At 36.4% G+C, this 27960-nt stretch overlaps 1 protein-coding gene across 3 annotated transcripts in view; it reads left to right on the top strand.

Moving 5' to 3' along the window:
* The first annotated feature begins 275 nt into the window (after positions 1–275).
* LOC140753547 (uncharacterized) overlaps positions 276–27960 on the top strand; it is a 33107-nt gene continuing 5422 nt past the window's right edge. Inside the window, exons 1-10 of one of the 3 annotated variants that reach the window (XM_073088245.1) lie at positions 4917–5121; positions 5554–5616; positions 10112–10282; positions 20666–20762; positions 22791–22847; positions 24084–24193; positions 24572–24823; positions 25629–25811; positions 26379–26554; positions 27016–27219. In XM_073088245.1, the coding sequence (XP_072944346.1) occupies positions 5569–5616; positions 10112–10282; positions 20666–20762; positions 22791–22847; positions 24084–24193; positions 24572–24823; positions 25629–25811; positions 26379–26554; positions 27016–27219 (1298 nt within the window). In that variant the 5' untranslated portion in view covers positions 4917–5121; positions 5554–5568. Of the gene's footprint in view, positions 521–4916; positions 5122–5553; positions 5617–10111; positions 10283–20665; positions 20763–22790; positions 22848–24083; positions 24194–24571; positions 24824–25628; positions 25812–26378; positions 26555–27015; positions 27220–27960 lie in introns of those variants that run through there. The other 2 variants (XM_073088246.1, XM_073088247.1) reach the window with 2 other exon arrangements.

Genomic DNA, 27960 nt, shown 5'->3' with positions numbered 1-27960 from the left:
ATTACTGTAGAACCCTTTAAATGATTTGAGATAATTATAGTGTTTATGTTTAGGAGGTTCATATGTGGATATAGTGGTGACAGTTGAATGCAAAGCTACCGACATCCATCGGTGAAATCTCGGTATCAACCCGGAGTAATTGTTCGCGGGATCTCGTCGATATAGATCCGCGTGCTATCATAAATTTCATCGCAATCAAGAATCCGGCTGATCAATCCGAGTGGTACGCGCGTGCGCGGGCCCGGGCGCGGAGCCGGGCGGCCCGCGGCCGGCAGTGCGCGAGTCGCCCGCTGCCGCGCGCCATGGCCGCGCCGCGCCGCGCCCGCTGACCGCAGACCGCGCCCGCAGACCCCACGCCCACGCTCTCTCGTGTCACACTCGGACGATTCTACATTCGGGATATCGCACGCCGTCAACATTCCCCGACTAAGTAGCTGGACGCTGCGTCGTTGGTTTCTCACCACCAGTGACAACAACACCGAACGTGTGTTCGGCACTCGACTGTTCTCATGCTCTATTGGTTAGTCTGTTTACACGTCTAATTGTCACTATTCAAATTGTTAATACACGGTTTATGCGCCGCTTAATTTATGAAACGTTCCGAATTCTTGAGCAGACGTTCGAGACGTTACATAACGTGCGCTGAGGTTTTCAAATTTCCAACCTCAATGTCGTTCTCACACCCGGGCAGCTTTCACGAACTCATTATCTTGGTAGTACTATAGTTGTGTATATGTAAGGCATGCATTTTAATACTTATGTAGATGTCGCTTACCTATATTTTTATGTTGCTATTTATTCAAAAATATTATGTATGTTTTAACTTTTACATAAGTAGGCACTATTTATTGTATGCTACTATTATTCTGTGTACCATTGTTTACGTAGTTTTTAATTTATCTATATGTACCAACAATAAATAGACAAACAATTACAAGTTAATACATTTTATAGAAATTATACATCTACCTTACCTATATACATAATAATTTAAGCTTATTATAGACTATCGACAAAATCAAAACCTGCACTACTTTCTTTAACTGATTTATTTATTACCCACTGAGAACTTAGTGGAGTTTGTCAAGGTCAAAAGGTTTGTGAGTAAAACAAGTTGATCGTTAAGTTATTCTTAAAATATTGTGTGAAAATGGAAAGGAAAGTAACACTATCGTAATATGCCTGATTAATTTAAGTCATACCGACTAACCTATATAAAAAAATATCAGAATAAACTAAAATATGATCCAAGAAAAGGTTCTCATTGTATTAGGGTGGTCACTGCCCTCAAGCTTGAACGGGAAAGTATTGATTCTTATAGATACGAGAATACGACGTTGCGGTTAGATATGAAGGCCAAATCTGATTTTTGTCCTTAAAGTGTCTTAGATTGCTAATTAGAAAATATTCATAAAAATAGTAAAGTGGCGCTAAATTAAGGCCTTCTACATTCTAAGTCATAGCTCACGTCAGGATTCCCTCTACCCGCGTTTCCCAACCTGTGGACCGCGAGTATATGTATGGGGGTCCGCGGTGTCATCTCTGGACATTACATAAATCGCTCATTAAATGCAAAATTGCCGCTTTACTGCTTTTTTCAACCACATACCTATGTGAAAAGGCATTCTCTACTCTTTTTTATACAAAAAACAAATACAGAAACAGATTACAAGTATAATCTGATTTGAGATTACAGCTTAGTAGCAACATCAACACGAGTATCCCTGATTTAGTTGTTCAGCCTTCATTTTTTTTTCATATATTTTTTTATAAGTAAACAGTTATAATAAACCTTTTGTCCCACCATTCATCAAACTCGGTACTTTTAAAACGTCTTCCAAAGTTATTTAACGTTAACTTTTTGACCGGGACATATCTAATAGGTAGATACTGTAATGCATATAACCACTGACCCATGAGCAACGAATTTTCATTCAAACTTTCTCTATTATACTTCCTCAAAAAATGAATTTACATAAGCAGTACTTTTTAGTACTAATTTACACCATTGTATAAAAAATTAGCGCAACAATGCGCGTAGATTCCGAGATTTCAGTTATGCGTAAAAAGACTTGCGGGTTATGTGATAATATGAGATCATAATAATTTACGTACTAATCTGTGGTGGTAATAATTACTTCAACTAAAGTACCAAGGTACAAAGGAAACCGAATTAATGGCTAAGAAAAGTATAGGAAACAAAAAAACAAACATTAATTTTAATATGATTGTATTATTCCAGCCATGCTCTCTATGTGAGAGTTGTTTATAATAAGACAAAAGGATTTTTGTAACTTATTAAAAGTAATTGAATTACATATCAGTACCTCTTTTTGGTACACTATAAAATCCTAACCATCGTTTGGCAAGCAATATCAAATTATAAAATTGGTAGTATCTGAAAAATCTGCGGTAACAAATGAAATAATCTAACAATCACATCCAGATTTCATGAGGCTAATGCGTTAAGTAAATATTTTCATTCTATTTATAAATCCACATTGAATCAAGTACGGAGAGGTTCGCTTTGGATTCGTCGTAGAGGCGCACAGAGGTCGAGGCGTGCCGGGTGCTAATTGACTCATATCGACTTAGCGCGAGACACGTAGAGTTTCATCGTCCATGGGTAAAGACGTCTGCCTTATAAGGAGTCTGTCTCTATGTGGCGGCTTAAGAAACGAGGTAGGTGGTAGTTTGGTTTTTAAGGATATCCAGGGTGACTTCTAATCCAAGGTTATCTATGGAAATGATTTTTTTGGTATTATGTTCTCAATTTTATTTTCCTGTGTGTATGCGCTGTGTGCAGGAATTTAATTTCCATGTGTATGTATTTCCAAAAATCATAATTTGAAATTTACTTCTAACATATTTCCATAAATGCATTTTTTATTCGGTTAGGTAGGCACCGATTTTTATAATAATTTTCTTTAAATGTTTATCCTATAATAATAAAGCTAAACTTTATATTAATGTCAAATGATATCTCTGATAGGTACTGAAAATGAATCTTGTTTGTAAAAAATGTTTTATATTTTATAGATTTACGGAAAAAAAGTTAAGTTTGCCTAAAGGGCTTATATAATGGCAGTAATATTATAACAAAGCACAGATATTAATATTATTTATAAGTCTCTGATTAGTTTTAACAGCGACTCTACCGCCGCGCAGAGTTAAGATTTGCGCCTATTGAAATCTAGGCGGCAACATTAAATTTAAATGGAATCCAATGAAATATATCTACAGGCACTTGTTTTTGTTACTATTTTAGAGTGCTGTTCCACAAGCTTGTGAAACATCATTACTTCCCGGGGATTCATGCTAATAAGTGACACTATCAGATAGCATAATAATTCAGGGTGTTTTTTTAATGACAATGTTTTTCACTACTTCGATGTATGGTAATCGGCAGATTATAATGTTTCCCGTTTTCTAGCATTATTTCCTTTATATTCAAAAGAAAATTGACCGCGCTCGAGCATGTCCAGTGATTGATTTTTTTACTAATCTAACGGGGTCCCCTGTGCAAACCCCCCGACATAGAAAGCTCATTTATGGATTAGGATACTCTACAGGGTGTAAGGTATCTCCCATATCTTAATTTGCCGTGCTCGAGACCCTCCCGAAATGCTCTCTTGGGCTCCCCAACTACAAGTAGATATTTACGTAATACCTATTGGCATTCCGTTAATCATTATCGCTTATCGAATAGCGAGTGAAAGACAGACCCTAGGAGACGCAGATGAGGATTCCGTGGAGGATTTTTCTGGACTATGACCTAAGCCCCTCTTACTCTGAGACCAGACCTGTGGTTAACGTCGAATGCTGAAATAGAGGTAATAATTAAATAATAGTAATAATGTTTAAATAAACTTGTCAAACAGTTCGATAGTAAAATATGTCAAGTCACATGCTAGAAAATTACTAACCACCGTATTTAATATAATCAATTATTTTTCTTTAACTTCAATAATCACTGATATATACACATATTCGATCACACGAAATTAAATAAAATATAAACATGTACAAGTACGCAACGCCAAAAAATGTTACCACATGAGCACCGGAAATCCGTAAACGTTTTTTACCATTACATAAAAACTTTTTAGGTCGGTTTAGGATGTGGTTTATTTTAAGGCCAATATAGGTATAAATATTTGAACAACAACAACAAAATATAACTTCTTATAATACTGACATGTTTTTAAATATTTATTTTATTAATGTATCCTATGTCCGTTATGTCTAGATTTACTACTGCATAATGGCATTTTTACCTATCGACCAATGTAAATTCGACAGGTGACTTAAACATCAAGTGGACTTGGTAAGTGGCTACTGCCGCCCACGGACATTTGTAATCAACCTCAGATATGATTAGATCCTTAGTTGAGGTTTGCCGCAGACGTACTGCTACTTTTTACTCCTGCGGACTAAGTTGAAATGCTTCGGTTACCACATGTTAAGCGCTGTTGTGTTTTCCGCTTTGAAAGGTGTGGTTTTACCATCTTCATGCGTTAATGTTTGCAACTATTGCTTATATAGACAATTTCACATAATATTGCTAACACGCGATATTTTTTACTGATTCACAGAAAAATATTACCGTTAAAATGTACACTTAAAACATTCGCTTGTCGAAAGTTTAATGTGTTTATTTATTTAGTAGTATTCAAGTGGTTACGGCGCGGCAGTTATCTGCTTAATTAATTATTACGTACGTGCGAGAGGAGCAAGGTTAAACGGCTGTTTATTATCCATTCAAGGCGTCCCTCGAGCGTGTCGTAGCCCACTTATCTCAATTATCTTAAGGTGCTTAAGCCCAAAATTCCCCATGCCTCTAAAATTTACGACGTTAGAAGAGATTTTGGCAGAGCGCCGTTATCTATTTTATCAGAAGATATTGCGAGTCGGTGCGTGGCTGTCGCTCGTTAAATAATACCAATTTGTCGAACGCGGGAGCGTCCTCTGGATAATAATGTGTCGAATGCAGAGGCCGGCTGGTCGCGTAGTGCTCGCCTGACTCTGACGGCCGCGCGCGCTCTCCCAATCGAATCAATGGAGTCTATCACGATGACGCAAAACGTGTGCCACACATGATTTACTCATTAATCGGATGAGGTTAGTCTATTTTATTATGCCTCTTTGTTTTAGAATCTTTTAGGTTGCACGTAACTGTTTATACTTAATGCATTTGCAAAATCAATTCGTTGCAAGCTCGATGTTGGTCCAATATTTTGTTTGTTTACAAACAAAAACAAATGACAACGTTTGTGATATTCATTATGAATGAATGGAGAGCTGTCACAATATAAATTCTGACAAAAGGAAAACATGTTTGGGACATAATTATGGTAAAAGCTATTTTATTGAAGTTAAATCTTTTAAAATAAGAGGATCACCGATTACGAGCAATACAACGTTTGATTGATTTAGTGAATTTAATCCAAATATGTATAAAATATGATATGATTGAATGATTCGATATTTATTATATCACATTTAAGTATATCGATTCTTTGTATAGTTGTTTTTGATGCATTAATTTTTCAGATAAAACTGATATCAATGACATCGGTAGATGAATTTGTGAACTCATCAGCATGGCTTATCAAGGTATCATAAATGTATATTATTTATGTACGTATGTAAACGTATCTTTAGATTAACCTAGAAATTAGGAGTTTACTAACATTTAGATACGTTAAGTGTTACAATATTTTAGTTAAAGTTAAATTGTATTTAGTTGTAGTAGAGTTCTCAGTAGGTTGTACAGAGAATAGACATTCAACCTTCAGGCACGGGCCCTGTCAGGTAAAAACTTTTTTTCTGTAAAATATTTTAACAGGCACAGTCAGTGTCTGCGCAAATGTATTAAGGTAGATATAATTACGTTATTAAACATTGTCTTAGAATACTATTTTGCCTGGCATAGCACGTGTCTAACACGCTCTATGTCAAGATGTAAATTAACTCAAAGGTACTACAATTACGTCTTTTAGCAGCTGTATACACTGCTGTATTCTACTTCAGACATTTCAGGTTAGTTCAGGAATACAAATCCGAATGTAACTTTAAGTAGAGCTCCTGTCTAATTTCAATTTTGTGGGTGTCCATGGGCCATAGTGGCCACTTATCACCCGTATACGTACCTGCTTATCACTTTCTATACATAAAAATAGAATTGAAATACATTGAAACTATATCAATTTTATATAAATGAATGGCGAATGCGCCCACGTACATAATACTTGTTTTATTACTGGACGTAATAAATTATATTCCGTTTATTATGGTCAATGCTACACGTAAAGCACGTTTGTTTGCACGAATGTTTGTTTACACGTGATACCATGTTTATATAAAATTAAAAATGACATAAAGTATTTATCTATTTTTATATGAGTGGCATCTTAAATATGTCATATGCTCTCTTGTTGAAATCCTTCAACAGATACCCTGTTGACTTGTTGACGTGTTATATTCCTTTTTACGCCCGTTAGTAATTACCAATCTTTACCAATTTTTGCCCACCAAAGTGTTAATAATTCCGAAATTTCGAAAATTGCATAGTCCGCGTAAAACTGCTAATCCACTCTGAATATACAAATAAAGCGCGTTGCCATAGCAAATAGTATGACTACACCTTCTCGCAACAACTTCAGAGCGGACTAGCAGTTTGGCGGGGACTATAATATTGATTATTTCTAAGGGACATTAGCAACCAACATATGCATCGTAATTTTGACTGGCATATTTCAGGTGCTCTTACTCTTTTTTAGGGTCTGAATCGAATATAAATTGGAAAGTAGGCTCTAACCAAGTTTATGACTAAAATCTGTAGAGGTGTCCGACGTTAACCTTGGTCGTATGACCGCATATATTATGCGTAACATTTTAACTATCGCGAGGTAAACACGCGTAAATACAAAATTAGAATCTTTACGACTATAATTCTAAATTCCACCACATAGTTCACATCGGTTACCAAATTACAAATATAGAATAGTCGAACAAAATCAGTTTTATCTGTTCACAAAACATAGTTTTAAACTCATATTAATTCTGTGTCACTCATATTACATTACCTATTCCTATACAAATAAAATATTTTTGCCAATTTTGCTGAAGGTTTATTAAAGCTGCTTAAAAAATTGACCTAATTATCGTGTAACAACGTTTCCTAAACAACATTTTAATCGAGAAAACCCAAGAACTCTTCGATTTTCGGAAACTGTTAGAAAGCTGTATATCTTACAATGTATCAATGTTTTTACATGAGAGGCTTTTTGTTAGATGTTCCCTTATTTTTACAAACCTCAACGAAGGAAGCGATAAACTGCAATATAGACTTCTAAAAATAACAAAAAGTTATTTATTATTAGGTTATATTAATTCAAATAATCCATTAACATTACCACTGGATACTTCGATTAATGGATCGCTAGAAATATTTGGAATATTCCGTTCCGTTTCTTCACTTTTTTCGCGATCGCCCATCCCTAGTCGGAATAAATAAACATGCACGCAAACATTATCTGTTTTTGCCACTGGATCCGCTTGGTAAAGTTGGTATGTCTAACCTCTGCTTATTCTTAGAGGAAAATAAACCCCAGTAGTAGAACTTCAATGATTTTTCACATCAGGCTGTAACGGTTTGTTAATAACCTGTCTCATAAAAATAAAAATCTGCACAAAGGTAGAGTTGCGCGCGGGGACATATCTAAATATAATTATGTATATCCCTTCATCCAACACATGAACAACTCCCCTTACTGACGACTGCAGTATACATAATTAAATCAACTAATCCATGGCTGGGCTCCGCTAGCCACTCGGAAATAGATACCCTTTTAGTTCGAATAAAGAGCGCTTTGATGGTTGAACACGCTGTAAACTACTAATTGCCTCCACTTAAAGCGGGTTTTATGGAATCCCTTTAGTTAGTTCTTAATTTCCTTTGTATTTATTACGGCTGCAAAGAAGGTTTATGTTTTTGCTAAGCTAAGCTTCTTTGTTAGTCTGTTATGTTCTTTATTACGTTATAATTATTCATCGCTAGACAAATGCCTAATTTAGGTATAAGTGTTCTTATATTGATGATGTTATGTAACGATGTTATCAAAATGCTTTATTTTTTATTTTTAATCTTACTTAATTTGGGTTAAGTTTCTTGAGGGTATATTGGCATAACTTTGTTTATTATACCAAGTTTTTTAGACCAATGATCTAGTTGCCTTGAGAAAATTTAAAAACTCTACTACGTACTACGCCAATATTTCATATTAGATATTTTAATATTTCATTAAGATATTAGGTATTAACGGATCAACAGCGCTATTACCAGAAGGTAGTTTTATTGATAATTTTACTATTCAAAAAATTATATATTTATTTTAAGATGTTTGAACGAACATAGAGGCAGTCACATATTATTTGATGAAGATAGGTACAAAATATTTTTTACATCTAAATTAAACAAAGTTAATTGACTTTCTCTACTTAACCCGTTGTTAATAATCAATCTATCCAATGTTTAGTCTACGATCTAGATCGATATTTGCCAATTTATGCGTACTTTAGTATTATAACAATTATAAGAAGTATTATAACTTTATCAGGTATATAAAACTAACAATGATTGACAGATATATGTATAAAATTGCACAAAAATTGTTATTTAGAGGGACGTATCGACGAGGCTTAAGTGGCATGCATCGATTGATTTACTTATAAATTTTAATGTCCACTCATCAATCATACAGGTGAGATATTTCCAGAAGTTTATTGACGCGCAATAGAAAGTACTTTACTCATGAAATATTAATAGTCAACCGTTCTAAACTGTTCTAAGGAATATTCCGTCGTTCAAAATTACTGTATCGATAGTAAGATACTTCATGCATGACTAGATGTAGTAAATGTGTGGCATTACTATGTAATTACTCCGTTAGTTAATACGTTATATAGGTACTCTTATTATAAGGTAGACATTATTTACAAACACAAATTAATATAAATCTTTCTACGTTCACAGTTCCAGACTATTATTCTTTCGTATGTAGGTATATTGCAATTTTACCTATACATATCCTGTACTTATTTACCTATACCTAAGTATATTTTCAAATTACTCATCAACTGCAAAATGACTGCATGACTATTTGCATCCATGTACTAGTAAATATATTTGCCAATGTATAGTAGTTTACTACAATTACTACTTAATAAATGATTGGTTATTGATGCACGACTTAATAGCATAAGTAATGTTTAATTTTAAACTATTTTAAACTGCTTAGTAGAAAATGTAGTTGCGTGGCTGTGAGAAACGAGTGTATTCGGCATAGAACCTACATACTGCCTATACGTTTACAGCGAAATAACATGTCTCATTAATTGTCCATTTGCGGCCATACGATTTATCCGAGAGTCATGTGTAAAAGTGCACAACAACATAGACTACATTGATACTACTTATATTTGTAGATTGTAATCGTCAAAGCCAGGAATCCTTCTAGGGGCAGTTAAGCTGAGCAACTGCACAAAAAGATTCGGGAAAAATTGAGGGCAGATACCCGATGTTATTACTACGTAATAAAATCACTGTCGTAAATTTGAACAAATACAAATGTATAGTAGGAGATTGTTCGTCGATTTGTTTGATGTAGACCAATGAAGGGCGGCAAATTTAACTACCACCCGAGCGGTAAAACTCACGCTACGGCACTGCGCATGACTTGTAAATTGTCTTTGTCAAGGGCGGCAAATAATATTTTTGCCCGGACCGGTAAAATATACAGAATGGGCCCTTATTACGACGAGTTTTCGTTTAAAATGCACTATTTTATGCTATAATTAAACGAAATGATTTTTTTTATGTACAAAAGGTTGTATTTAAGTCATAAATTAAAAGTAGGTAGGTGAAAAATGCAACATAACATTCTAATTGTTACTGTAACAAATAGAACTAGAGTTGATCTGAACAAATGAACGTTTTTAGGTATACCAGGCTCTCGGTCCGCTTAATCAATGCAATTCGCATGACGTACAAGATGTTACGCTGTATGTTACTGCGTAGTGGTGTACTGATCTAACAGGGCGATCGCAGGTGTCGGGGGCGCAGCGCGGGCGCGAGCGGCATGCGGCCCCTGCGGCAGACGCCCATGGAGGTCGGATAGCGGCGCGCGCGCACCCCCCGCGCCCGCTCGCCCCGCCCCGCCCCGCCGACGCCATGGAACTCGCGGACGTGCCGCGCCACCGACCCCTGGCATTCGATAAGGTACGCTATTTTTTTTATTATTTGACAGTAACAACCAACAATATACAGATTGAATAAGCAACCATAGACAAGATTATATTTTTATTCAATTTTTTTTATGTCTTAGCTATTATTGGGTTTTCATTCAAGTGTTTATTTATTTAACAAAAATATTAGATTGCATATTCAATTACACAATATTTTTAAAAATAACATAGGTATACCTAATCAATTTATTATGTACATATCGATCTGAGCTCTTACTTGGTCATTAACAGCACTATGTTTTATCTACCTACGTATATTGTTTCAACTTTATAAAACGATTGACAAAAAAGTCCAACAACTTAGGTTTATTCATCTTTAGATCTTAAAAATCAGTACCTACCTACCAAATTCATAATAACATTTATTTATATTAGTTCATCATCATCATCATCAACCCATTACTGTCCCACTGCTGGGCACGGGTCTCCTCTCATAATGAGAAGGATTAGGCCATAGTCCACCGCGCTGGCCAAGTGCGTATTGGTAGACTTCACATTCCTTTGAGATTTTTTTTTAAATCTCTCAGATATGTAGGTTTCCTCACGATGTTTTCCTTCACCGTTATATTAGTTACAAGCCATCAATTTAGTAGTTGATTAAGATTTCTTATCTTTATCGTGTCTCATATTACTACCCATTGTCTCTACCTAAACCTTCTTACAAGCATATTAGGTAAATAATTGTTAATAACAAAACTTTGCAACAACACTACCCTATTAGGCGCAGTAATGTTACATCATACAATGTTATACCAACGGATAGTTCGCTATCCGACCATAACGATGCAGTTTATGAGCAGACGATCGACTTTTTGTGCGCGGCCATAGCGAAGTGAAGCGATGACCTCAATTACGACGTATTATCATAGAACATGGAGCTATGACTCTGATATCCTCCGGCCTTGCGCTTAAGGTTACCACGTTAGCAGGCTTTAAGGCGGATTATTTTACCCAACTGCGGAGGACAATATTTTTGATCGTATATATGTATTTATGTTGCCAAATGAAATATGATGTTGATCAACTAGCGACCTCAAGATTGATGATTATAAAAACATTTCATGATCAACAAGCTATTACTGTCACAATTTTGGGTACGGGTAATCTCTCTCAAAAAGAAGGATTTTAACTATAATTCCCCATGCTCGTCAAGTGCGAATTGGCAAAGAATTCTCATGCATGCTTGATACTTGCTTGGGTCTTGAAACCTAAAAATTTAGGCTGAATTATTAAAAGTATAAAAAAATATGAATGAAAGGTATATCTAACTTTGAGCTAAATATCTAGCGAAAATATCCGGCGAATTTTTATTTTTAGACCTGGCAACCCTACACGCTCAATCTAATCCGTGCCGATGATGCTTCTCTGAAGCCTTCGCATTACGATGATACGTCATCATCTATAAACGGCATTTACGTACTACACAAGAAAATATATTGTCTTGCCTCCTTCATCATAAGACCTAATAAGAATGGCTAAAGTTTATTTATCCTACGTTTTATTTTCGGTATATATTAAAAGAAAACAAAATGAAATTTAATAAAATATAATTTATGTTAAGAGATACCAAAAAAATACCAAAAATTAGCATAAAATAATCCAAAAAAGACATATTTTTATTTAACCGACTTCGAAAAAGGAGGAGGTTACTCAATTCGACCGTATATATAAATTATTTTGGCATGTTTGTTTACAGACTAATCTTAGGAAATTGTTTTATGACTAAGTTTTCGCCTGGTCGTAAAATTCGATTATAATAATTATAGAAATTGGAGGATTTTTATAAAGCTCGTCAACAGGAACCTAAAAATAAAAGAAAATAATCGGTTGACAAACAAAGCGAAAAAGTAGGTTATGGTATACTGATGGTGAAATTGGTGAATGCCAGAACTGTGGTTAAAAACATTCGAACTAAAGTACCACAATACTCACCATTTTCCACTCGCTCAAGCAACTGACTAAATATCAACAATATCGTTTTCTGTAATATAATTATGCAAAATTACTCCCGCAAATAGCTTACCTACTATTTATTATTATATATTATTTATGTACTATGGTTATGATATTTTCAGGTTTTGAATCTACATTACCTTAACTTACGTTGTTACGTCATAATTTCTGCAGTGTTAAAAAAACTGAAAACCTCAAGGTGTTTTAAAAGTAAAATCGCGGGAAAAATTAAATACTGCGAATAGGTATATATTTTTTATAATTTCTCTGCTTTCATTATTCGTGTTATCCCCGCTAGGCCGGTACACCCTTTGTTGCTGCGTCCGGGACGGTAAACAATGCACAATGGAACTGAACAATATCTAGAGAATCGTGATTAATATTCTCCGTGAGGAACTTCTTTTAATCAGATGGATTGCGTCGGCATAAATCCTGGATAAAATTCTATTTTACATTATTTAAAATAAAATACAGTGTAAATTAGAAGAACGTGATACTGAAAAGCTATTTTCACAAATAAGCCACAAGTGTAATGTTTTGGCCATGTTCAAAAGATGAAATGAGCCCATATTGTAGGCATTAATGACTCACTTTCTTCCTCTTAGCTCCAGGTCAGCTCGCTAAGATCGAATACTAGGTATAATGTCTTCGACACTACTATAGGTATTGTTACACTAATTGGAAAGAATTGGAAGTAAGATAAAAATACTAGTTAGTATTGTTTACATGGGTTTTTTGTTACATATGAATAAAGTAAATGAAATGTATGTTGCCTGAAAGACAAATAGTAGGTACTTATGAAATATGAATTATAAAATGTTACACAAGCATGAATAAATTGATTCTTACATTGTAGATTGATTATTACCGTAGATATTGTAGTATCAACTATCAATAGGTACACATATAATGATATACGATATAGTCCACGTGATAAATATCATTTAATAGAACCGAAATGCAGATTACTCTTGTAGGTTTATACATTTCCATTATTTTAACGTCTCCAGTTTCCATTCCACGTTTCGCGGCCAAATGAACTTGGCACCATTTAGAATTTTAATATTGTAATGGCGGGTGCATAGCGCTGGGGGAAAATTGGCGCAATTAGAACTTTCTTGTTTCAAATCCCAAAAGTGGAGCAAGAAAAGTAATGAAAACTTTTCATTTGCCAAATGAAAAACATCGTTATTGATATTTTTATTTTTTTTCTTCCAGAGAGGAATTCAGTCAGCCAGTATTTAATATTCATGCTGAACTTTAATTATTATGATATCTATTTTTTACTCGATTGCGCAAGGTAATATTTTCGATTGTATGTATTTACTATATGTATGTATGTACTATTCTTTGGCATGTATTTCAACCCAAAGGTTGGAAGGATTTTTGACACATGAGGTGTTGTTGGATTCATCTGAAATTAGTAGGAGTAAAATTATATCCTAATTTTAAGCACTGAGTTTTTTTATGCTAATTTCCATTAGTATTTCCATATTAAGGCGAAGTGATACAATTCCTGTATCGTTTACACCTGTTACGCTTGACCATAAATTCTCTAAAAGATTCAATTTTGATTCGGGCTGGCTCCTCGTTTAACTATTCAAATTAATGCGAATTTGTTGAGTGAAATGGAGTCAAAAGGAGCTGAAATACAGCGCCGTGCGCTCATTGTGTGCGAGAACGACCAACCCCACGCCACCCGTCTTATGCGTTCTAGTAGGCGTTGTAGGTTACGTAATCTTTCCAAAAACCATGGATTGTATTTGGAACTTGTAAGATGTGGTAACATGTTGAGAAAACTTTTGGATGATCGATGATTTTGTAATATGATGTAAGGGAGTAAATGATATGTTATAAGTTTAATGAATTTATATATCTGAGTGTTTGACTGTGGAATCATAGGTCATAAACAGTAGCCCTAGTATGAGGTTTTTGTATTTGTTTACGTATTTGCCCATACATTTCCAATCAGCGCCCCCAGCGAACTGTATCAGAACTGATTGGTAAAACTCATAGTAAGGGTAGTGAAGAAGCGATTTTGATTTTTTGTTTGACAAATGGCTTAATCTAGACGTTTTTTAACTTTGCTTAAAAAACTCCGTTCAACTGTATAAAGATTATCTGTTCTTTTTAGTTGGAGTCAGGTATTTATAAAAAAAATAAGGTTTACTCGATAAAATCTGTGAAATGCAGCGATTGGCATCCGAGCAAAATTTCCTTGGTCGTAATTAATAGGCACGTGCGGTGTGGCCAGGGAGGCACCAGGATTACGAGATGTGACCCGCCCAGCCGCTATCGATCGTGCCCGTGACGTCACCTTAGCCTTCGAGTTCCGTCCCCAGGGACAAATCGGCTCAATCCGACAACAACGCAGTCACACTTAGAGGTACCGCCGCCTTGGCAAATGGAAAATCGATAGGAATATGCCGCCAAGTAAAGGCCTAAACGTAATCAATGTATGCCAGCCTCGCTTACGTAACTGGCCCACTATTTTCTTCGTAGTGGAGTGTATGAATAGTATCTTATTAGGATGTTACATTTAAGAGAAAATATTAATTTACTTACACCATTACGTATTGTTAAGTGACCTACGTATAATGATAATAAGGGATTTGAATAATTTAAAGTACATTTACACGTGTGCCTAGATTCTTCTAAGTTATTCATTACATAGGTACTCATATAATGAAAAAATGAGGTTTTAAAACACCAGAAGCTTTCCAAAACCAAAGGCTAGACTAATTATTTTATAATTTATTAAAATTTATGTAAATCACAAAACAGTACAAAAATCAGTGCGTACAGATGCTTTGTGTTATGATCAATCTAGCACCAGTTCTTATAAATGATTCCACCACCTCAGTTTCGCCTCAGATCAAAATCAACAAAGAAATCAAACCCTATCGTGAGTTACGTAACAAAATATAATATTCAACATGGTCTCTACTTGACATAGTAAACTCAAAACATGTTCAGAAAGTTCTTGCTCACGTTTCAGTGCGTATCGCTGAAAGGGGAAATCGTGTCAAGTGTAGAGTATGTAGAGTATGTAGAGTTGCCCCTAGGCCGTACATTATAACTATGTGCTTCTTTAGCATAAATAATAGCTAGATACATAGTGCCGAGTGAACCTGTTGTATCGCTCTTTAGTATCGGACAGATTTTATACTATACTAACAAATATATGTGTTATTAAAGCTTCCCAATTATTGTATTGCTATTGCTAATGTTTATTAAAAACCCGATTGCTAAATATTACCAATATCACTCCCACAATTTAGGCGAATCTAACGACAACTTATAAGTTAAAATCCGTTAAGCTCGTTGGGCTGGAGGGTGTGCCAAAGATCCCACATAACCCCTTGTCACTCCCACGGCACCGGGCACCTTTCGAAGGTTCCCCCTCGAAAGAAAAATAATTCGCCAAGTAGGTACGAGTCAAACTCGCCCTATAGCCCTGTGACAGACGGACAGATGGACAGACAGCGAGGTCTTAGTAATAGGGTTCCGTTTTTACCCTTTGGGTACGGAACCCTAAAAAAGGGTGTGCCAAAGAATGAGCCATACATACGCTCGACATTACCCTCCGCAGTCGGCTAAAAAGGCAAGGGTTAATTTTTAACACATAAATCATTTGAAAAATCAACGTAGCCATTGGCTTCTGCTTTACTTATGTAATAAAAACAATAAATATACGTTAAAATAGATGTGTTATTTACTAGTTACCTAAACGTTATCTAGTTTCCATCGATCGTTGCATAAGTTTACTTTAAAGCACACCATAATGATATAATGGCAACCAGCACTCAAGCAAAACAGCCACGTAATAGCTTACAATATACAAGAAACAAATGAACGTTCAGTCCACCTGATGGTGCCACTAGACATCTGTAATCAACCCTGAATAGTCTTATACGAGGTCGGTCATGAGTATGTTGCTACATTACTCCTGAGAACTAAGTTGGAAAGCCTCGTGTTTTGTTGGAAAGCCTTTCTTACCACACTCTTCAAATCAAAACACAGAAACATTTAAGTTGTTATAAGGCAGAAATAGATGCAGCGGTCTAATACTACCGAGTCGAACCACAAAGGGTTCTAAGATATTCAATGTATTTCATATATACAATCTCACAGTATCGAGATACCTATGAGCCTCTGTGATTAAATGAAAATTCCTATGAAACTATTATGAGCATACCACAATGTCGATCGATGGGCTCCGGCCCTGATACGGCTATTATAAAAATAATAAACAACGTTTTGTACGCTCGTAGGGGCAAGTAGCCTAGTGGTAATTTTCGCCGGTCACATTGGGTCCAGGGTTCATATAGGCACGTACCGCTGATTGAGTTAGTATTAGAAGTTAGAAATTATTTATCACTTATTAAATTTGAAATCATCATGGGGAAAACTACAAACCTCAAAGTTTTTGATCAAAAATAGGTGTAGATATAGCCTTGCCCGCAGTGAGACAGTACAGGACCCCACACTAAAATACAGTGATTTCTTTAGTGGTAGAACCCTTCGTGGTTCAACTCTGAAAGTATCACCGCCATACTTGTTTCTGCCTTATAACAACATTGTTAGGTGCTGCTGTGTTCTGGTTTGAAGGAAGTAGTAAGAGAAACATACTGACGACCCTCGTGGCGGAGCGGTCACCATGCCGGTCGACGCGCAAAGTGTTCTAGGTTCAGTTCCTGCCCAGACAGATATCTGAATGATGAATTTAGATATCGTTCTGGGTCTGGGTGTTGGTGTATTCGTCTTTGTGTGTATCCGTGGCATCCACAATATAGAGAATCCTAGTGTGGGGCTGTAAGTGTAGAAAGCGTATATTATTTATAACACTTATTCGAGGCGTTTCAATTTAATCCTCAGGGGTAGCAGCGCATCTGTGGTCGGCCTCAGTACTCTGTTCTCTTATCCTCTCTAAGGTTGATTTCATGTATCCATCATCGACAGGGGGACTACATACTAGTTTCCAATGTCAAGTGCACAAATACCCAGACTCAGGACATAGATTTATATTCATCATTTAGATCACCTCACAAAGCATACCACGTAATTTATACATCGATACGATAGCTGGTACACAACGGATTATAAATTTTACAAGTAGGGATCTTCCGTGCGATGTAAGATCACCTGCTCTTGACATATTTATAGATTGAGAGTAGGATGGTATCTTGACTCCCTCTTGACATACTCTCCACGGTAAACGTCTCTACAAAACCTTTTCTGTACTTGTGAATTTGTTGCCTACTTTCGTCGTCAACTTTATTGTCTTGTCTCGTATTAGGATTCTGCTCGGCATGCGTTTCTATCTCTAAACCATAGTGCATCACGTTGTCTAAGTGAAATTGGTAGACATCACACAAATTTTTGTGTGTTTCCTCGCGTTGTTTTATTTCACATTTACCTACTCTCCTTACTTATTAAGATGGAATCCTCAACCCTGTGTGATTCGATTCAAAAAGTTTCACCACCACACTTAGTTTAACTAGCACCAATAAGCAGTCTCAAGCCGTGCTAAGTTCTGGTTTGGAGAGTTTGGTAAGGGAGAGAAACTTACGTCTATTATTAATAAACAATATATCTAATGTTTTGTTTAAATCAAAAAACCGACATTTGACTATTTCCGCCTCGTAGAAATTTTCAATTCTTGAATTGAGAACGGTTGACTTGATGACGCGCTTTTAAGGTGGATTAAATGCTCATGTGCTAATTTCAAATTATAATAGGCTACAAAAATCTCTAATAAAAACTATATAATATATTATTCTGATGTGTTTAATAATAGATGACCGAAACGGATTGCTAACGTCACTGTAATAACAGACGCCTAATAAGACGTCCTAATTGCGTTTATGAACAATGGTGTCGTAACTCTCTTCATACGTACCTATATGCAAAATCAGATATAATATAATATGATTAGCTCCGGTTTTATAGACTCATTAAATATTAATAAACGGAATTATCGTGTTAGGGTTCCGTAAGCAAAGGGTAAAAACTGGACATGAGAGGGACCTGAGAGACCGATGTCTGTCTGTCCGTCCGAGATATGTATCTGCCATTATAACATTACATACTAAGATATTATTTAAAAATATACAAAACAAATAATAAAATTGTGTTAACTCTTTTCTGGTGGCCTTCTGTGCACGTAATCAACTACTATAAGATCGCGAGAAAGTATCTATACATCACAGAGATTAGAAAAAAACATTTCAGTCTACCTATTTACACTTGGCAGTGCGGTGGAGTATGGCCTTGTCCTTCCCGTTCTAAGAGGAGACTCGTGCCCAGTGGCAGTAATGTGTTGATGATGATGATGATGCTTATGTAATTAATGTGTATAAAAATGTGTTATTATCGAAGATCTCAACATGTTATTAGGTGGACAAATGTATAGTGATTACATTAATATTACCGACACTTTGAGAACTACAGACAGACTGGCTACATATTACTTTGAAAAACTTCAAAAGAAATTTTACCGTGCATTACATATTCCGGTACCAATTATAAATGCAATTTTGCAATCATTAACTACATAATTGCTGATGTAAACGATTTCATTGAATATTTTAAATGCTTTTTGCTTCGCAGATTAACTGGGAAAGCCAATTAATGGATTATTCTCTAATTGAACATCAATTTGCAAGAAAGTGGGTACTTAGTATGTGTAACGTACCTTTTATTTATTTATTTATTTTTTTCCTCTTCTCGAGGGGGAAACCTTCAAAAGGTACCCGGTGCCGTGGCAGCGACACGGGGTTATGTGGGACTTTTACCGCCTTTTTTTACAGTGGGTGTGTAACGTACCTATTTATTAAATAGGTTACCTAGTAGGTATGTCGGACTCTTACCGACTAAAACTCCGCGGCGTTCCTCTGGACGCTCGATGCCGGGTCGCGAGAAGCGTTAGCATTACATTCGCGACCCGGCAACGTCGGCCGGCGCTGATGTTAACGCCAGCCTCGTCCCGAGACGATATAAGAAAAAAAAAACCTAGTAGGTATGTAATACAGGGTGGCGCAAAATATTCACCCTCTTTTGTTTTTGAATAACTTTTAAACCTTGTTATTATGAAATATGATAAATTGGTCCCATTTAAATATGGTTAGAATCCATCGATGGGTTCTGGAGAAAATGAGGGGAACTCCTCCACCCATGTAAATATAACAGCCATAACTTCACCGTTTATGAACCTATTTTAATGCCTTTAATTTCGTGTGTGGACAATTGCTACAAGTTGGTCCCATTTAAATATGATGAGGATCAGAGTGGGTTCTGGAGACAAAATGTGTAACTCCTCAACCGATGGGTATAATTGAGTTTTGTATGACGATATTTGGTGTAGGTTCTAATGAAATTGCAAAACCAGTTTATCATTGACTATTTAAGGGTCTGATAATGTGGCTCGGAGACAAAATATGTAACTCCTCAACCGATGGGAATAATTGAGTTGTGTTTGAAGATATTTGGTGTAGGTTCTAATGAAATTACAAAGCCAGTTCATCATTGACTATTTAAGGGTCTGATAATGTGGCTCGGAGACAAAATATGTAACTCCTCAACCGATGGGAATAATTGAGTTGTGTTTGAAGATATTTGGTGTAGGTTCGAATGGAATTGCAAAGTCAGTTCATCATTGACTATTTAGTTAGGTTAGGTTGGAACATATAATAAGATAATATAAAACTAAGCGAGCAGGGCGCGGGAGCGCCCTGCGAGCGGGCGGTTCCAATCAATGTAAATTCAGACCTTACCTTCATTTATGATCACGTTTTTGCAATTTTATATAGTATTAATATAAATGTTAGTATGTCATCACTAAAAAGGGTGAAAAAAAATTTTTAACAAAAAATACAACCGACTTCTATGTCACTACAAAGTAAAAAATAATTGAAATAAATGTTTAACGCTGTTTACATCGTTATCCAACTAAATTTATTGAGCGCCGACTTCACAAATATGTACTAAACCAACATTTATTTCAATTATTTTTTACTTTGTAGTGACATAGAAGTCGGTTGTATTTTTTGTTAAAAAAAATTTATAATAGGCAAAAAGAAGTCACAGGTCCCGGTAAAGATTTCTATTATTCAAAATCACATTTTTTTATTCAATAAAAAAGTTATTCTTAAACAAAATATGGTGATTAATTTTGCGCCCACCTATGGAATAATAGGTATGGGTTAACATTTGGCCTTACAAGCGCAGGTTCGATTCCTTGACACGCATTTTTCATTTTTATCACGATTTCAAACATATGTGCGCGTTATTTTTATCTTTTTAGTGCTATCGAAGTCGGTCATATTTTCTTTTAACCATTTACCATTACCAAGAAAGAGTGTTCCTTATATTACAATGATATTCATTACCTCTATTTTTTCAGATGGAAAGTTTAATAAAAGAAATGCAAGATCCAGTTTCGGGGGTGCAAGTACGAAGTCAAAAACTTTTCCTTAGTGTTATTCCTGCAGCTTTTGCGGGTAAGGCAATATACATTTATATACAAATAAGTTTTAAATATGTTTTCTCTAAAAATAATATTAATAGATGTTGTAAGGGCGACAATTTACGGGGCATTCCAACTCGGCTTAGCCACGCATCTATGGCCAATCTTAGGCTCTATGTACATGAGCAATGGAACTTAGTCTTATCTGAGATTGGTTATACGATATATCTTTCAGAAGACACCATTATATCATCAGATCATAATATCTTTATACAGGTATATTTCTTTGTTATTAATTCTACTTACTACTGAAATAGTACCAAAATAATACCTTAAATTTTATCAATAAAAATAAAATAATACCTCATTAAACTTATAACTAAAAAAAAAGACAATTGCTGCCCAAATAAAATTAATACCACGTTTCTATATTGTATTTTAATCCGGATTACTTCGAGTCAAACGGATTAAACTTACGTCCAGATTGGTAGGTGGTAACGGTGCGTTAATTGGATCCAATGAATCAATCAATTTTATTCATCCTCTGACCCCTTTGAGCAGTAGTATTTAAAGTCCAATTAACTTTGTCGATTGGCCTGTATTTAAATAATACGTACAGTTAAATTCATTCCGTGTGGGTACGAAAGGAGAATTAATTCGTACTTATTTCCATCGTGAAGAAGTTTTGCGTTTTGTTGGAAAAGTGTGGGTGACTGACATAATAATATCATTTACAAATGATCTTGAGGTAATCCTGTGCCATATAAAGTTGGGCACATATGTCCTTGGGCGGCAAGGACCACTTACCATCAGATGGACTGCAAACTCCAGTGGTACTTTTTATATGCCAATGCGTCACCGGCTTTGGAAGAGAGCTCTTTTGCACCTATTTTGAAGAGCCCCACGTCGTATCGCTCCAGCACCATCTCCGGAGGAAGTTCAATCCACATCTTGCACGTCCGTGGCAAGACCGTCCATGCAAACCGAACCGAGGAGGAGTACTCCAATATTTTAAAAAATATGTCAGTAATCAATGCATTCTTTTCCACAATTTGTATCAATTATCTACTAGTAGAGCGTCCGTCGGTAATAATTCCCGATAAATAATCTAGAACATTGGCGACCTATGTATTATTTGGTCTTTATAAAACGTCTATCGCACTTTAGGCCGCATTAAATAAACTCCCTTCAGGCGATTAAACATATTAATGAATTACTCTTTCGTAATCACCATAGAAAGCCCATTACTGTGCAACTTTTGGGCACGGGCCGCCATTAAAGGCCTTAACCTTTAAGGCTTAAGAGCATTTGGCCCTAGTCCACCGCACTGGCCAAGTCCACATTGGTAGACTTCACAGTATGCAAGATAAGATCGGTAAAGATTTCAGGAATGTTTCAGTTTCAGGTAGGTTGTTTAGGTTATTAAGTTATCGTTAGCTTCTCATTGTCATCAATTACAGCAACATATCATCATGGGTTTCAAAATCAAAACCAAAAAAAGTAAAATCAAGTCTTTCAACTATACTCCCCAAATTATTCGTTATACAGAGCTCTACTTCCATATTAAATGTAACGTCGGTTCAATGCTATGCGGCGGCTCCGTCTTAGGCGTCTAATTGTAAAATCAATAGCGAACACATTTATTAACTTTCTATGGCGGACGTTCAACGCCCCTGCACGATTTAGGTTTTAGACGATTATGATTTAATGCTCCATAGTTCTACGTTACAATGTCTTATATATACCTAGACTATCTCATTTGTGGTGTAATAAAAAGTGGTTGCAAGCACATCTATTTTTTTATAATATAGGAGTAGCAGACGAGCATGCAGTCCACCTGATGGTACCTGGCTACTGCCGCCCATGGACATCTGTAATCAACCCCAGATAAGATTAGATATTCCTAGTGAGGTCAGCCACAGATGCGCCGCTACCGCTGAGGAGCTCAATTGAATTGTGTTATGAAAATTGTACTGTAAAGACAAAAATACTTTTGTTATATATTTACTTATGTTTAAATGTAATTAGCTTGTTTAAATTATTTGTATTAATTAACTTACAGGTTATGATCTTGTGGAGTGGATTATGGGACGTTTCGGTCTACATGAAGCCGGTAATTGTAAGTCAAAGCAAGCAATTGAATTATTAAACTTTACAGTTTAAGATCCTATTCATGTAACGTGGGATAGACAAACAAAGGATAGTTCGATCTTATATCGTTTAACAAGTCGTTGGGTGCCAAATCTGCCCGTTTCTCAGTCCTAAACTCAGTAGTAATTTCGTAAATATCAAACATCTCCCTGTAATATTAAATTACTCATCAGAATTGAAGGCCCACAATTAATTGAATTAAACATTAAACATCAGGAGAGTGCAACGTACGTTATAGTTAATTAAGAATTGTGGAATTATGAATGCAAGTAACCAAGAAGGCGTGATGAATGGGGATCGCGTATCAACAGAGTCGTGCCAAATCTTATTTATTTATTTACAAATTTGTGTACACAGAGACATAACAAAGAAATAGAGCATTTAAAAGAAATGTAGTACAAAGGACTACAATCTTGAAACAAGAAGAAGAAGGACTACAAGGAGCAATCTTGTTTTGACGGTCTCGTTAATGATGTGAAAACGTAATTTATGCCCATTTCAATCTTATCTCAACTGGACTACTAAAGAAACTTCGTAAATGCTCTCATTTTCACCATTATCGATTACTTACTCAGTATATTTTGTAGATGTTAGGAACATCAACGAGAATCTTTAATAAATTCGATAGCTTCGTTACAGAGCCGTCGTAAAAATTGCTGGAGCCGATGGGCACACAAGAGTTGGAGGCATTTTGGTAGAAATACTTAAAAGAAAAATAAAAACCTGACCACTTAGATAGTCAATACGAGTAGATACCAAATCAACTATTTATTAATATCAATTTAAAAATGTTGAACTTAGTTGTTAGTGTGTCGTGTAGGCGAATATATTGCTTTTTCGGGTTTCGACCTAATATTTGAAAATTTTAAGATTGTATCTTTCTGGTCTCAATTTAACTGATTCCCCATTCGAAAACGTAGGCAAAGTAGGTTGACACTATTCTGGATAGGAAATTATGATCTCGCTCTTAATTACCATGAGACTTAAAATTCATGGCTCTTAGATCTTTTGAGATGCTGACTCTCTATTTCTTTACATTTGTTTCGTTTTCTGCTCTACCATCTAAAACCTTATCTATTTTTAATCTTAAGTTACCTGTATATTTTATTTCCTGTGTATATTTCTATCTGTGTACTACCTATTTCTGATAAATTTTTGATAATTTAGTGAATGTAGACTTTTTATATTTTTATCTTTGTTTCAGCTGAAGCATTAAACTTAGCAAACCAACTCTGTCAATATGGTTACTTCTTTCCTGTCAACGATTCGAAAAACCTTGTGTTAAAGGATGATTCTTCTCTTTATAGATTTCAAGTAAGGGTCAGGTCATTATCGTTATCTGGATTAATCAGTTTTGTTCTTTTAAATTAATTAAGACTCGATAATATTATGTTTTTATTATATTGTATTAGTATTTTGAAATACATGATTTTAACAGTGTTTTGAAGTATCATGTTTCTATCTGTCTTTGGGTCAGAAACAATAATATTGATAAATGTAAATATCGATCTTCTAATGACTATCGTCCAACAATCAATCTATCCATTGTTTATATATAATGATTATTTATTAATAACGGGCGTATAATTATGTCACACAATCTTTCATAATATAGACTGCAAACTATTAAAACGTACCTCGACCTAAATACAACACGCTCTCTAAGTTGTAACAGTCAAGATATGTACCCAGTTCTTATCTCCTCTCCAGACTCCGTACTACTGGCCGTGGCAGGGGCCGCGAGTGGCGGGCAGCGGGTCGAGCGCGCCCACCATGGGCCCGGACAATGTGGAGTACGCGATCTACCTCGTGAAGCGCACCTTGAGGAACAAGCAGCGCCATGCCTTGGAGGAGTACGAACAGGAAGCACTCGCTAATCTGAAGAAAACCCTTACCTCTAAATGGGACTTCATTACGATGCAAGCGGAGGAACAAGTGAGATTAGTACGTATTTGACGGTTTAGTATCAACTTACACTCATTTTTTGTAAAGAATTGTCACCGTTTTTATAGTACCGTTTCAGAATATGAATTATCTTCCACTACAAACAAATAACAAAGTAGTTCGTCGTTTTTTGAATGGTAAGAAAAATATTAATTATTCACATTTCAACAACAACAACAATCATATACAATTTTATTAGTGGATTTCTTATCAAACTTTGCGGTTGATAATGACGTATTTGCAATGAAAGTGTTACCTATATTGAAGAGAATGTGATTTTCTAATAAAATCTGAACTGAGTATTTAAGTATTTAAAGAAGGCTTCGTTTAAAAGATTAAGGCCGTTTGTCCACCGCCACCGTCGAGCCGATACCGAGAACGAGATTATTTTGGGCCGATTTTAATATGACGTGACGGCGATAGTTTCGGTGGACAAACTATCGCCAATATCGACAGTTTATTTTGTTCCAGCTGTCACGCGTGTGACGGCAGTGTATGTACAAGTTCCAATATGTTTTATATTGCCGGCACATCGGCCCGTCAAAATCTCGGTGCCGATCTAGCGGTCACGCCGATCTACTCGAAATATCGGCGGCCGGGATGACCGTGCTCGGGTGACGGACGTGCCGTGGACAAGCGGCTATAGTAAATGTATGTATGCTACTTCGGCGCCATCATTAATTATGGGCTCGGCGACAGTGGCGGTGGATAAACCGCGTAACGTCTTTCTATCAGTTTGCATTGCATGCCAGTAGTATCATTAGCTTCAGCCGGAACGATCTGTATTAGTGCAATGCGTGTCCAGGTGCGGTTATCTAAGGAGCGGAAGAAGGGAGACAAGGTAGTGAGCGACAGCCAGGAGCGAGCGTACTGGCGCGTGGCGCGGCCGCCGCCCGGCGTGCCCAGCGCGCTCGACCACTGCCCCGTGCCCGTGCGCGCGCGCCACCCGCGACCCAAGCGACGCACCGTGCACCAGCTCGCTAGGGAGGTGAGGCTAAACGATGTTGGAGCCCGTGCCAAACTTCTAGTCCGCTCTGAATATTGTAGATATCAGCGGAACGAAGACACCGCGGGTCCCCCCGGGCACCCGTCCGCTGCTCGCTCTCGCTGTCTTCAGAGCAGACTAGAAGTTTGGCGCGGACTATACTACCAAGTCTTCATACATACCTGGCTACCTGCCCTGTGGCGGCGCGTACGCACAACCCACTATACTCGTTAGGGAGGTCAGGCTACATAAAGTTACTACTTAGCCTTCGCTCAACAACTAACCCGGCGCCCATGCGTGCGCACCACATTCTTACTACATCTATATTATTAATAAAAATGTTACAACCTATTATGCAACCTGACCTTCTTATATCTGTGCATATCCAGAGCTAGACAAGTACCCCATACTCGTGCGCGCACGTCATTTACGCCCCAAGCGCCGCAAAGTGCTTGCTAGGGAGGTGAAACGCCGCGAAATTCCTAAACAACTAATCTACTTAACAATAGTGCTAAACGACCATGTAGTCCAGTTTGTAAGGTCGTCACTTTAGTTTAATTTTTCCAACAGATCGAACACCTAAAAGCGAGCTTGGACCGAACGCGAGTGAAGACTTCGATTGCCCTGGACGCCCTCGTGGCGTACTCGGAGACCTTCGCCGCATACGATGCGATGTTCACGCCGCCCCAGCCCTCAAACCCTTGGATCAGTGACGACACCACCTACTGGCAGATCAACAGCCCTATGTGAGTTATAGTTACGTTGTGATTTTTTAGTTTGTTCCTATTCAGTAGATTCTAGATAATTATGTAGTCCCTTGTTCACTGCTTCAACGTACTGTACTTATAATACAAAATTTAACAAGGATATTTTCCCTAAATATGAAATTTGTAAAAGTTTTGAATGACAATAACATGTATTTTCTGCTTAAGACTAAATAATTTAAGTAGACCATCACTTAAATTATTTAGTCTTAAATGAATACATAAAATGGTAATATCAAGCGCTAGGAGGTATATTCCATAAACCAAAAGTTGTCTAGTGATCGTTATCTCACCATGTGGTGTTTTGGTGAAAATAAAGATAGTTCATTGATATATAGGTATAGCCTAAGGTTTAAAGGATAGATTAAAAGATCCACTACAGTCCACAGAGTAGTCCGCTGAATATTCAAGTAAAATTACCGTCAGTCCTCCATATCTTTTAGCGTGGACACGCCGAGTGAGAAGCGAGTCCAGCGCTGGGCAGTGTCCATTGAGGAGCTGGTGTCGGACCCCACGGGTCTGCAGGAGTTCACCAGCTTCCTGCGCAAGGAGTACTCGCACGAGAACATCCGCTTCTGGCTAGCTGTCATGGACCTCAGACGAAGTAGCACCAAGCAAATACCGAGGAAACTTGAGAATATTTATGAGTGAGTGTTGGAATATTCCAAGATCTCTTAGTATTTTACTGCTATATGTATAACTGGAGGCTTACCACCATCTTTTAAAAACCATCATAGTTCAGGAAAGTTTTGTTTTAATATTGCATCAACATCATTTTGTTTCGTATCATGACCTCCTTAAAACAGGTCGTAGTACGAATTTCAATAATATTGTTTTAAGAGATGGTAGGTTACTACCATAGTTTGAATAGGAATAGGAAGCACTTATTGTGAATGTATAACTGAAAGTTGCTTTTGCTCCCTGGGAATCCGAAACTTAATATAATTTTCGGATAATTTAATAGAATTATAATGTAAATGAACATTAAGGTCATCAAGAGCCACTTTTAAAAAATTGAGTCCTTATATCATTTAGTATTTCTTAATATTCTATCATAGTCAATCAATACCTGTTTTAATGGAGAAGTGAATACCTTATATAGCTAATTATCACGCGTATCCAAAGTTAGAAGGTTGAAGTGGTTCGCCTCCGGCGGTACCACCGCTGCTGCACCTATTTCTGCCACTTACCACCAGGTAGACTATGCAGACTATGCAGTATAGAAGTAGCACTTCTATGTTATTATAAAATGATATAATGATTATTCTTTATATGTATTTATATATTTATTAGTATTATGTATGTATGTATGTATATATATATATATTTGTATGTATAATATGTCTCAGTTTATTCCTACCACATACTGTCGCCATCGCCCAGGGTTG

Source organism: Epargyreus clarus, unplaced genomic scaffold (assembly GCF_041222505.1).
Source record: "Epargyreus clarus isolate Ecla_fem2 unplaced genomic scaffold, WU_Ecla_fem_2.2 ptg000026l, whole genome shotgun sequence".
NCBI classification, from domain to species: Eukaryota; Metazoa; Arthropoda; class Insecta; order Lepidoptera; family Hesperiidae; genus Epargyreus; species Epargyreus clarus.
Note: the sequence above shows the minus strand (reverse complement) of the source record. Positions and strands in the feature narration are given on the sequence as shown.